Source organism: Haplochromis burtoni, unplaced genomic scaffold (assembly GCF_018398535.1).
Source record: "Haplochromis burtoni strain Fernald_Lab_line unplaced genomic scaffold, NCSU_Asbu1 Contig_748, whole genome shotgun sequence".
Classification (NCBI taxonomy): Eukaryota; Metazoa; Chordata; class Actinopteri; order Cichliformes; family Cichlidae; genus Haplochromis; species Haplochromis burtoni.
In genome coordinates, this window is record NW_024583109.1 from 34885 (window position 1) to 48333 (window position 13449).

Here is a 13449-nt window from a genome sequence, read left to right on the forward strand (position 1 = left end):
AAGACATAATGTAAAGTAACAAAAGGACTGACCAACTGTGAATTTAATGCTTAAATGTAAGGTCCTTGTTCATTTTAACATCTTGCAGTACAAGTTGAAGTATAAGAATATTTTGTTGTTCACATGTTCACTGAAAGAAATTTGGTGAAATTTGCAATGAAGCCCTGTGTTTGACTGGAGCAGAGCAGCTGTGATGTTCATGATCAATATTAGGGTATAAATGTAAGGTAATGAAGCTGTATAGAAAGTAGACCTACTTTTTAGATTCCCTTTGGTTTTTCTGGTTTTTGTAACAGATATTTAAGCATTATTATGGCATAATATGAGGTTCAGTTAGCTTGACAAAAAAAATTACCTGGTATAAATGTCCTCCAAAGACCTACTTTTATCTTTTACTTCAGCATTTACCAGAAAATGTTTTAACATTAGTATCTTTACTTAGGCTTAAGTGACTAATGTGTATACTTATGCTTACTTTTCTTTGGTTATAATGTGAAACAGTGAAACAAAGAACAGTTCTGACTGCTCTGCTTGTGTTTTGCCAGTTTGATTTTGTCAGAAAAAAATAACCCTAGGCTTTTCTCAGCATTATTATATAAAACATTCTTAACATAGAAGCCATATCCCAACATTTGAGACTGGAAAAAACAAAGCAGATGCACCACAAAAGACAAATACTCACATCACATTAAAAGACCCTTTAGAGCAGGCACGTGCGGGGGGGGCTTGAGCACCCGCCCCTTTCCTGATGGGTGCCCAAAGTGCCCTTTTGTTGAGGCAACTTTTTAAAAATGTTTTTTTTTTTGTTAATGTGTGTGTGCGTGCGTGCGGAGTCCTGTCTGTGCCCCTCAACAATAATATTTAACTATTAATCACAGTTTTGCTAAATAAAAGGATCTGGCTTGCATCAATTCACATGATCACATTTAACCAATGATCGCCCTTGACGGCAGAACGCGCTGGTTACGAGCCGGGAACGAGCTCACAAAGAGCACGCGCATTTTTAGCGGTCCGGAGCTGTAGGAGAAACACAAGTTAACTCAGAGACACAGACTGATGAGACAAAACCAGTAAGTAGGTGTACACTGTAGTGTGTAGCACACAGGAGTATTGGCTTATTACGTACACGTTGGTAAGTTGTCTTGTGGCAACTGACGAACTGAAACAAACGAGCGTGCTGTGTGTGCAACAAACATTACCTGTCCTTTTATTAACTGCACAAGTAGTGCTGGTCATAGCTGCTGGCTACCTGTGTAAGGCTGTCATGGGTCTGTTGCTCTGTCACCGTTTTAGGGAACATATTTAGTTTTAAAGTAAGTTTCCGGGCTTTTCCTGCCTTTCTGGAGGGATTATATTTCACTAAAAAACGATCTAATATGCATGCCCACATATTAATTATTATAATTATAATATATTAAAAAACACAAGCTGTATTTTAAAGAACATACATTAAGAAGCAGATTATATTAGATTTATATTTTAAATAAGACAAAATTTGGAATTTACAGCAGTAAAATTATTGTATCTCTACAGTTTAAAAATGTAATAAGCTTTGCCCCTGCACAGAGTGGATAGTGAAACAAATGGAATCATCATCAATACATTATTTCATATTTATTACTTCCCCCTCCTCATTGCTTTATTATTGTAGCTATAGTAATAAATAATAATGTAAGGATTCTGGATCAGCACCATGATGCCCATAGTATATACAGTATTCTGAAGAAGGTCTAAAATGTCACTGTGTGTGCGTGCATGTGTGTGTTTTATTTGGATTTTTAAAAAAAATATTACTCATGATATAACATTGTCCAGATGTGCCTGGTAAGGACATGAGGAGGAAACAGCAGGAGCTGTGTGAGGCTACTAAAGGCAGTGCTATAACATTTTTCTGTCATCATTTTATTATAGATTAAGTGCAAGAGTTGTTAGGTGTGGATAATTAGATTATAGTTTATTGCAATAGCAAGTTGTGCCTTATTCTCACATAGCAAGTGGAGAGTGATATATGAAATGATGGGATGGAAGGAAGAAGAGAAGCAAAGAGTGATTCACAGGCAGAGCCTAAATAATTTCTCACAGTTTTTTGTTGCCTTATGGTTCCAAGCGCTGTCACCAATCTTTGCATTTTGTTATTATCTCATGACACTTGTTTAATCAGCTACCATCTCTCCTATGGACTTTTTAATGTCTACAGTCTCAGATCAACACAGCCCTTCCCTTCCCATATTAGATTCTTGATGAATGTGTGTTGTTGTTATTCAGCCTGGTTCAGTGTGCCCCTTTTTAACTTTGAGCACCCGCCCCTTTAAACCTCTCTGCACGGCCCTGCTTTAGAGCCTTGACCTTAACTGTGTATCCTGTGTTTTATTCGTTTTCCTTTGACACCTCATCTCAAGCCACATGAATGACAAAAGTTTGCACAAACAGTGCATAGATATGTCTTCTCATTCTTCTTCTTCTTTTGAAACCTTACCTGTCTGACAGCTTTTGCAATCAGAATTATGATCTGAATGAAACACATTTTGCCTTTCCAAGGTCAGCTCTATAAATTCTCTATAGGCTCATCTTGTTAAGGGTTTATCTGTTTATTTCTTCCTTTCTGTTCGTATTATTTAATGTTATATGTGGTATACAGTGTGACAATGTCTAAGGCAGGACAGGGAGGAAAAAAAAAGGGGTGGCCGTAGGGGGGTAGGGGAAGATGTCATAAAAGGACATTACAAATAAAAATGCATAATGTATGTATGTATGTATGTATAAAACATACAGGTACGCAACAATGTTCTTGAGGGGTGTGTGTGTGAGTGTGGGAGAGAGAAGGAGAGAGTGTTGAGTATTAGTGTGTCTTTGTCATAAAATGAAAATGAGGGTGGGAAGCCGCAATAATGGCCCCTAAGAGTCAGAGACAGACATAGGAGAACCAGGACTCTTCGGTACTCTTATATAGCCATATATATAGTTATACAACTATATATATGGCTCACTGTTTCATTCATATTGGCTGTATGTTGAGATGTTGATTAGTGGTTGATTAGTGATTTTACGGTGAGAATGTACTGAAAGCCAAGGTATGTCCATCTTTTAAAGGGGCAAAGGTCACTGCAGACAGTGCTTTATTAGAAAGAGACAGAGCAGATTAAGTCATTGAAAGTGGTTTGGAGCTTGAGTGTCACCTGATTAGGGAGTCCACCTGAAATTGTTAGAGAAAATCACTGAAAGAAAAATCTTTATTCCAATGGCAAATTTCAGTGACTTTGTGCATGATAGACAAAGAGGATGGATTGACTTCATTATAAAGGTCACTGGGTTTTGGAGCTTGGCCAACATTTGATATGCGGTTTTACTGTGATCACTCTTACTTCTAAAGACATGAACCGAAATGGGAAATGCAGTGAAGGAAGGATGTGTGCTGGTCTTGTGATCTCTTCATTTAGTTCAGGATGCACAAGATTTCACGGTTCATGCTTAATGGTTGAGCAAGAAGCTTTGAATTCAAGCAAGAAGGACAGTGCTAAATAGATGAACAGCCTTCTCCATTAATATTTGCCTACCGTATGAGTTTGTTAATTAAACTAAATCTGATCAAATTAATAAAATGTACATGAATCAGTATAATTAGTCATTATTAAAGCTACACTTTTCATTGAAAATGAAGCCATGTAGAAACAAATCATTACCATAAATTTTTAGACCACACAAAGTACACCAAGTCTTCATGTAAATCAGTCAACTGAAGCAAAGTGTGATATACAGTGCTTAATAAATGTATTAGGGTTAGGGTTACCCACTGTGGTTTATGCCACAGGTGCCCTGAATTAACAGCATTATACCAAAATCATTTTTATATGTCTGTAATGGGTTAATTTATTAGTATATTTAAGCTCTTTAAGCAAAATAATATTTAACTGCTTAAATGTAATTGTTGTCATAAAAATAGAAGAAAATAGCAGAGCACATTATTATTTTTTGATGAAGATGAACCGTTATTTACTTGCATTCCAGAACAGAAACATTTAGAGGTTGAATGTTATGCTTGAGTCGTTTCTGATTCACAGAGAAGACCCATGTATCTGCTGAAATTTGGGTATAAAAACATTAATTAATTATGTTATTTGCCTAATAAATAACAATACATTTTTTGTTTTAAACAAGTTTTATATTTCTATTATTATATTTCTATTTTTTCCTCTATGTTCTTATGGTAGGTGCTGTAAAAAAATTGTTAAGCACTGTACAGTACTTGTATGTAACACATAAAACTTAACATTTTTCATTTCATTTAGCTTACAAATCGATACACTTATGCATTTTTCTGATGACTGTCCTCCTATAGATGATTGAACAGTATCTAAAGCTCATAGAGGCCCCCAAAACGCACTTAATTAATTTCAGTCATGCTTCATACAGCAACAGGTTACACTAAAAAGCGTAACACTTTTAGCTTCAGCTTTTGAATTAATACTGCACATAACAGTTTGAGTCAGAGCTTGGTCACCTGGAGACGGTCAGAAACAGCCAAAGCCAGGCTGTATAGATAATGAAACTGGACTGAGTAAAAACATAACCAAGAGATTAAAAGAAGTTTGCAATTTTAGCATAGTAGTATTTGTTCACAGTGTGTTTTTTTTTATTTTTTAAACACTGTTTTTTAAGGCAAATGCATTTTATAATAGTGTTGTTTGAATTAAATAAAATTGGGTCTTGATTCAGATCAGTTCAAATTAATTTGGGGCTATATAACAAAACTTGAACTGTATTATAGCCCTAATATGCGTATCTATGAAGCTTTGTGCTTATAACAACATGACTTTCAGGTTTGTATATTTTTTTTTAAGGCAACAAAAACTATGACCTCCAGTCAAGATTTTTCCATCAGTGGCATTGTCTAAAATGCTTCCTTTTATTACATCTCTCATGGTATTGTCATTGTACTTAAATGGCCGTTAGACTTTTGACTGACAAACATGCTAATATCTTTGGCTACGTTCACACTGCATCAAATCCGATTTTTTTGACCCTATGCGACTCATATCCGATCATGGTATGACAGTGTGAACGGCACAAATCCAATATTTTCAAATCCGATCTGGGTCACTTTCGTATGTGGTCTTGAATCCGATACATATCTGATGTTTTAGAAAGCGACTGCTGTTTGAACGGTCATGTCGCATTAAATCCGTCTTTTACGTCACTGACACAAGACAGACACCAATTATCAGCTCCGGAGAAGCGCCCGAGAAGACATCGCGAATGCTTCCTGGCCATCCAGCGTAGATGTCAGTGAAACTGTTGGGAAGACAACGTTGGAGAAACGTGAACATTTTATTTGTACTGTATAATCTGCAGATTCTGGCAGAAATCTGCAACTATCCTTTGAAGCACCGCTCCTCTAAAACAGCAATAAGGATCATTATTAGGTTATTTACATTGTTATGTAAATAACAAAATAACTTAAAGCAAAAATTGGGAAACGTAAAGTTGAAGTCTTTATATTAAGGGCCATCAGTCAAACAATATGGTTTGCTCTGGGTCTAAACAGAGCATGTTGTGTGTGACATCTTCTTTTGCGAATGCGGGCCGCTTTAAGTGTTCACACTAGAGAGCGTTTGCTGGTCGCATTTTATTTGTAGTGTGAACAAGCAGACAAGAAAATCGGATTTGATCAAAAAATCGGAATTGAGCATTAACACCTGCAGTGTGAACGTAGCCTAAGTAGATGTTCATGAGACATGAACCTCAGCATTCCCATGTCATGGTCCGTGGGGGTACCTGGAGGGTGTCTCCTTCTGTGGCTGATGTACCATCCCTTTGGGGCGGGGACTTCGGTGCTTCAACTGAGCCTCAGCTGCGAGCAATCAGCTGGAGACCTACTTCAGCTGTCTCAACCGGCTCCTCCGTGCCAGTTTGTTCTACCCGTCTCGGTGGTAAATGACGTTTCCCTTTGTGGTTTTCCTTGTGTGACTTAGCTCTCGGAGTAATTTCTGTCTTCCCTTCGTACAGCGGAGTTCCTATCCTGGTTTTCACCTTACGGGGACAGTCCCCGCCTCCCAGCCAACCCCCACGCTTCTGCTTGGGACCCTCCAGACGCTTTCCACGGACCTCTCCCCTCCCCTCAGTGATTCCAACCCGGACTGGCACAGTAAGGCGAACAATTCTCCAGTTCCTAGTTATCTATGCTCCAGTTTTCCCTTCAGATTATAACTACCTCCTCCTCTGTTACAGAATATTTCCGCGGCTTACTGACCTCCTCCCCGTCCCTACAACTAGCCTGATTGGCCCCCCCCTTGTCACGTTAGGTCGCTTTTTCGATTAAAATTCACTGTAAGCATTCCTCGCCCGTGTTTGTCTGCATTTTTGGGTCCACTTTCCTGATCGAACCTGATGGTTCATGACATCCTACTTAATCTCAGAGGCTTATTGGCAACCCACACATACTGAACATTATTGGCTGATTTAAGAAAGAGTTTTTTTGAACCATCTGTTGTACCAAGGTCGATGTTGTTATTTGCTAAGACAGCATAACATTTTTCATTTTTACATTATAGCTGTAATGAATATTTGACAGTAAGGTATTAAATTTTACAAATTCAAGTTTTCAAGTAGTGCCTACACAACGTATTCTACCTCCAAAAGTGCAAGTGTATAATCTAATGTAACTTTTGGAATTAAGTGAGCTATTTTGCATGTCTTTTTGCCATTTGGTTTATTGGTTTCCCGCCTGCTATAGTAATTTTGGCTTACTTGGCTGCTTCCCATTGCCATTGGTTAACAACATTAAGGGAGTTCTTCTCTGTAACTGCTATATTTCATTTTTGGATTGCTGATATCATGTCTTACTTCGGGATGAATAGAATGGGCTTCCATGAAGGTTGTGCCAGCCATAAGCATATGACGGGAAAGCCTAATTAATTAAAAATTTTTGTCAGCTGACTATATTTTTCAATTTTTTATTATTATTTTTTAACAAAAGAAGCTTTTGCTATCAAGCTTCCCCGCAGAATGGCTTTCATTGAATCCCAAAGAATTAGAGGGTTCACTTCTCCGTTGTCATTTTCTTTAATGAATGTATCTATTTCTTGTTTAATATGTTCATTTGTAATAGATTCATTCAGATTTGGTTTATGTTGTTTTTCATGCAGCCGCACGATGAGGTTCCGTGCAGGTCATGTTCATGTCTGTTTTCGTCACGCCATTTGGTTCACAGTTTCCATGCATCTGCACAGCACTCTGTTCATAGTTATTCCTTTCAGTCAGGTTAGTGTTTTTCCAGTTTAGGTTTTTTGTTAGTTGCAGTCTCTGTCCCTGTTATGTTTTGTCTACTCCCTTTTGCATCAGCCCAAATAAAGGCTCACTTTCAGTTTAAGTTCACTCCCGTCTCCTCGCCTGTGTTCGTCCACCACACACACTCTCCACACGCTGGCCGTGACAGAAGCCCTACATTAAGGCGCCAAACAGTTTTCCTTGGAAGTGAGTCCAACTGAATTGTCAGAAAAATCGTGTTATGATCTGAGACATCCGCTACCCCAATTCCACAGTCTAACACTCTATGACATTCTTCCTTTTGCATTCTTGTTTAATTTTTGCTAATACTCTGGCTCTTTTGATTGGATTTCCCAGGCCGTTAAGCAACATCAATTCCAGACACTGTGACATAGTATACTGTTGTGGAAATAAAATGATCCTCCACCACTGACCTCAAAAACAAACAAAACCTAAACCAAAACATGGTAGAACAAATAGATGAACAATTAAAAAGAACTGTAGAATTCAAAACTCAAACAACATTGCAATATGACTCCCACTATGAGGTAAATGACACACCCCCACACAATGATGAGAGGGAGAGCCTCACCGGAAGTGAGGGCCCTCTCTTAGAATCCGTGAGAACCCCGATCTGAGTCACACTCATCCTATCTTAAGTTGTTGGCTACCTCAAGGTAGAGCAATTATACACAACTTGAACCATGAAGAACATATTAATTATTCAAGAGAGCCAGATACATATTTGGAGTGATTACGTTATCTGCCCCTACACTGAAATAGTTTCTATAAAGTCAAACCCTTCTCTGTTCCCTTGTAGTTTGTCGCGCACTCTCTGAATGGCTCCGTTGTTGCTTCTCCGGGTCGCGGGTTGCCATGGTGACGCTTGCTCCAGTAGAGACGTAGGGTCAAATCCTCCTCTTTCGTGTGGCTCCTCCACCGTAAATCCTCTCCGCTGCATCTCTCGTACCGCCTCCGCCGGACTGTGGTACACCTGAGGGCCTGTGTCCCAGTGGTTCCGGAGTTTTGTAAATGGAGATTGGAATCATATGCCCTTTTGTTTAAGTGTGCTTTTCACTTCTCCATGTGCACGGCGCTGTTGTACTACCGTAGCAGTAAAGTCATGGTCGAAACCAATGGGTTTGTCTTTGACAAGGATCTTCTTCTGCCATGCGTTTCTGAGGACAGTTTCCTTTGTTTTGAACTGAAGAAAACAGACGACAATGGAACGGGGAGCAGCATCAGCACCTGGCTTAGGACCAAGGGATCGGTGAGCCTGTTGTATTTGTGGGTCAGTGCCATCAGCCATTAGCCTCTTTCTTCTGATCACATTTTCAACAAAGCTTATTACCGAGCTGCCCTCTTCTCCTTTGGGGACTCTGTAGATTCGCAGGTTATTTCTTCTCGATCTAGACTAAAGGTTTTCTAGCCTTTCGGTTAGTTTCCTCTGCTCCATTAGCGATTGTCTCAGCGCGTTGTAGGCCACCGCTGACCAGCTTTCAAGCCCTGCCACTCGTGTTTCAGCTTCCTCAAGCTTCTCGTCGTATTCTTGGACTGCTAGCTTATCAGTCGTTAGCTGTTAGTTCATATCTTCTTTGAATTTCTTCAGGTTGTCTTTCAACTCACGCCTGAAGACTTCTTTGAATGCGTTGAAGTCAGCTTTCATCTCCGTCCAGAGGTCAAAGATTTGTTGGCTAATATTTTATATGACCTCTTGCAAAGAATCGAGATTGGTCCCCTCGCCATTTTCTTCATCGGAGTTTGCCATATCAGCGTGCGTGTCCTCTCGTTCTTCTGGAAAATACTGTTCAGTTGGTTCATGTATCTTCTTGTTCTTTTTCTTTGCCTCCCCCGGCATTGTTTTAAACATAGAAGTAGTCAGAAAACTTGAAATTAAGGGAGAATTCGCTCGACCCTGAGGAGCTCAGAAATTACGCCGCCATTCTGCTCGCTGCCAGCCGGAAGTCCCCTATTTTTATTACTTTGAATTATCCAAATTAATCAGGGAGTGGACTGTGGACAACTTTCATGTTGGCAACCACAGCAAACACCAGAGCACTCAAAAACCAAAAACTCTGAATTTTCAGCATGTTGTCACAATGCTTTATCAAGGTTCTTGCCCTGTTTGTAATCCATGCGAGCACACTACGACTGTTATCGATTTTTCGCCTATTTTTTAAAATTTGATTTCTTTTGGTAGGCACTAGAACTGATTTAATGGAAGTTGATGTTTTCCTCTTCTTTGTGGGAGAGTTTTAATTTTGTTCTTTCTCTGGCAGTCAGGAAAAATGTGCAGTGAGTTTTCCTTGACTGCTACATTAATGTCGAACAGAAATGTTGACACTTGTGACATGTGCAGCTGACTTAGGCGCATATGGAGCATTCAGGTTTGCATAATGCAGTACGGAAATGTAGATTATGTGTCCTTACCTGATGTCTACATGTTTGTTTGTGAACAATTTTCAACTTAAGGAAACAGCTCCATTGTTTTAGCCTTTTCCTGTATTTCACAGGACATTCTCTGCTGATGGCAGTGATGGAGAACGCAACGTGGCCACATCCCTCATACCTCCCACATTATCTCCTCCGTGGTGACCCTTTCGCCTCAAGACTCTCCAGGGAGGCGGACGTTGTTGCAGCCCTTTACGTCTGTATCATAGGTGAGTCTTTTGTTAAGAAGAATCATCATGTTTGCATAAATGTCTGATTTTCTACCATTCTGCTCTATGTCCTACTTCTATTGGACGAGAAAACAGACTCAAGTTTGCTTTAACTAACTTTAACAAACGTAAAAAGATGCAACATACAGTTTGATTTTCTTGTCCTGTACAACAAAATGTGGTCCAAAAGGTTAGGGTTTACTTTAACTGACTCAGATGGAGGTGTACAATGGTCCCGTAGGGAAAATGGGAAATTCCATAACACTTGGACATGGTGTCAGTGTGACGTATATGATGAAAAATATTATGCTCTGCTGAACATAGTGTTGTAACTGAGATTACACAATGAAAACAATAAATAAAAACTCTGAGGTCTGAGGCATGATCGTGATGACCTAAATCCTAACCCTAACTCAAACCCTCTACCTAAAAATCAGTAGTTTTTGGTTTTATGAAACTGGTCAAAATTATTGTTCTACCTGAGACACATAAAAAACTGTAGCATGAGGGTAGGGTTAGGGTGATGCATCATACTTCATGGAGATTTCAATTACTGATGGAAACCATTATTCAGCAGGAATAAACTCGGGGCAGATATCTATTTATAATTAAAACTGAATTACATTTACTGGGGGTACGGCATTATCAGAAGGAGCACGTGATTGGTGCATTAGGATGTCTCTAAGTTCTAAACACTGCTCTTACAGTTTGGCTTTTCACTTCAGGTTTCCTCATTTCAGTCACATTTATACACATACAGGGAGTACAAAGGCCTTTGAGTGTCTCTACTTAAACCTACGGATGCTCCTTTTTGAGTTTGTTAGATTGCATGAGTCATTATTGTAATGAAATGGTTGCCTCTGTGTCTATAAATTTGTGTCATGTGAGTGGACCATTGGCACTCGTATATGTGCTTGATTGCAGTATAACGATGAGTCGTCCCAGCTAGTAAATCTGCACTGTGTATTTTCTCCAGGTACACATACTGTATGAGAAACGAGTAGCACAGCAATTGGAAAGTATGCAGACTGTAAATTGTATCATTTCCGTGTAATGTTAAAGGCTGGTCTCCTGGTCTTTTTTTCCCAAAGAATGTTTTCTTAATGTGAAGATGAGTGACTGCAATTTCTTAAGCCCAACAGAATATCAGATTCCTGACTTTTTTCTGAGAAAATCAAAGACCTTCTGGAGACGCTTCAAGCAGGCAGAAGTACAAAAAGTCATTGTTAAGATCACACTTGGTCACAGTAAAAGCTGTGAACTGACATACTGTTTGTCCCTTCGTTTTTTTTTAATTATGTAACCATGTTTTCGCAGAAGTACAAATTCAGGTTTGTAATGGAGGCCATTTGTGCTAAATAGGGTTCATTGTAAGCAGCAAACTAAAAGAATACATTTCAGACTTTGAGGTAAATGACGCAAGCAAATGAATTTTCTGAGAAAGCTGCTGCCCTTTGATTACCTTCAACATGTGATCCATTACCATGGAATCCTAACTTTTGAGTTATCTTCTCTTTTCTTTCCTATTTCCATCCTTATGGACTGGTGTAGACAGTATGAAAAAAAAAAAAAACGTAACATTTTACGGGGCGATCGTGGGTCAAGAGTTGGGAGTTCGCCTTGTAATCGGAAGGTTGCCGGTTCGAGCCCCGGCTCGGACAGTTTCGGTCGTTGTGTCCTTGGGCAAGACACTTCACCTACCGCCTACTGGTGTTGGCCAGACGGGCCGATGGCGCGATATGCCAGCCTCGCTTCTGTCAGTCTGCCCCAGCCCTGTGGCTACAACTGTAGCTCGCTTCCACCAGTGTGTGAATGTGTGTGTGAATGGGTGGATGACTGGATGTGTAAAGCGCTTTGGGGTCCCTAGGGAGGACTTGTTCAAATCTCTGCTACAATTTTTGCTGCAGTATTCCCTAAATAAGAATTGGTATGTTTCAATTAGTTTTCTAGAAACTACAATACATAACATAAGTCAGACGCTCCCAGTTACAAGGATAGTGTAAGGTAGGAAGACTTTAGGACTAACGTGTGGCCCTGATGCTTAGTACTTTGCATTTGTTAAATGACCCATGTGTAGCTATTATGTTATTACCTTTTTACTGCTTTTTAAAAAAAAAAAACTTGCTCAGCTTCTATTAGAGGCCTGAGAGTTTGAGAGTTCTGTGCAGTATCCTAGCTGTTCGAAGCACTGTTTTGGAGAACTTTGCTTTGCAGGGGGGCTTGCTGGTCACACAAAATGAGTTTAGTTGAAAATAACAAGAACACTACAACACTATTGTTTGTAGTGAAAACCATTTCACTAAAATTCACATTTTGAATGAAATGAATGTTGTTGTAATGTCAAATTTTGCAATGGGAGTAAATTGGATATGATCTAATTAACAGGCCACCAAATTAAAATGTCAGCAGAAGACTAGTTTAGTTGCTGATACACATTTTGCACAATCTTACATATCACACACACTGACTCATTTAATGACATGTCATTAAGTCACATGTCTGACAAAAAAAAATGTAGTCAGCTTATTAGTGTGTGTTAAAATGGGTTGTCTGTAAACCTGAATATCACTGACAGACAGGGTCTGCTCTCTGTGAAAAATGTATATGGCAGGCATCCATGAAAGGGTCTCCAGCATGAAGGATTGGGCAGCACCAGGCCCCGACACGGCTACTGGTTGAAGACGCTCACTGCATCCCATGAGCGTCTGGCAGCACAAACGAACCTACCAGCCAATAACCTGGCTCAGTACCGCATGGAAGCTTAGAGCAGCTAAGATGAACAGGCACATGGCTCAATACATGAGTGGGGCACAGAAAGAAATAGCCCATAGCACAAGTCACCATCAAGTGTGGGATCTACCAAGGAGATGCGCGGTCCCCACTGATGTTTTGCATAATTATTGACAAGACTTACTACAGATATCGACTACGGAATGGAGCAGTTGTCAGCCACCTCCAATACATAGATAACATTAAGCTGTATGTCAAGAGTGAATGACACATTGATTCACTGATCCACAGCACCACTCTATACACACTACACTTGGAATGTCATTTGGATGTTTGGATTGGAGAAGTGTACTGGGTTGGTAACAGAGAGGGAAGTTAGTCACAACTGAGGGGATCGAAGGGCGGCTACAAGTACCTGGGGATCCTGCAGGCAAATGGGAACAACCAAGAGGCTGCTAGAAAAGCTGCAACCACTAAGTACACCGAAATTTCTCATCCGTGGGATAATGAGGGTTTATTCTATTCAGTCCCGAGGAGTCCAGCTTGAATGGTAAGAACCAGATCCAGGCTATCAAACCTATGCCCTGCCCTGATCAATTACGCTGCTGGGATAATAAGCTGGCCAAAGGAGGTGAAAGAAGCCACTGACATCAAGACCAGGAAGCTCCTGATACCACATGGAGGGTTTCACCTAGAGCTGGGCGATAGAACGATAACGATATGTATCGCGATATAACTTTTACTCGATAGAGAAATTAAGCTATCGCGATAGACCTCGCCGCTCTTGTCCTCCTAA

General features: G+C 39.9%; 1 protein-coding gene across 2 annotated transcripts in view; it reads left to right on the forward strand.

Moving 5' to 3' along the window:
- The first annotated feature begins 5534 nt into the window (after nucleotides 1-5534).
- The window catches only part of opn5 (opsin 5), a 77012-nt gene continuing 69097 nt past the window's right edge, over nucleotides 5535-13449 (forward strand). The window contains exons 1-2 of one of the 2 annotated variants that reach the window (XM_042215536.1): nucleotides 5535-6142; nucleotides 6226-9923. In XM_042215536.1, the coding sequence (XP_042071470.1) occupies nucleotides 9791-9923 (133 nt within the window). In that variant the 5' untranslated portion in view covers nucleotides 5535-6142; nucleotides 6226-9790. The remainder of the gene's footprint in view (nucleotides 6143-6225; nucleotides 9924-13449) is intronic. The other variant, XM_005950465.3, reaches the window with a different exon arrangement.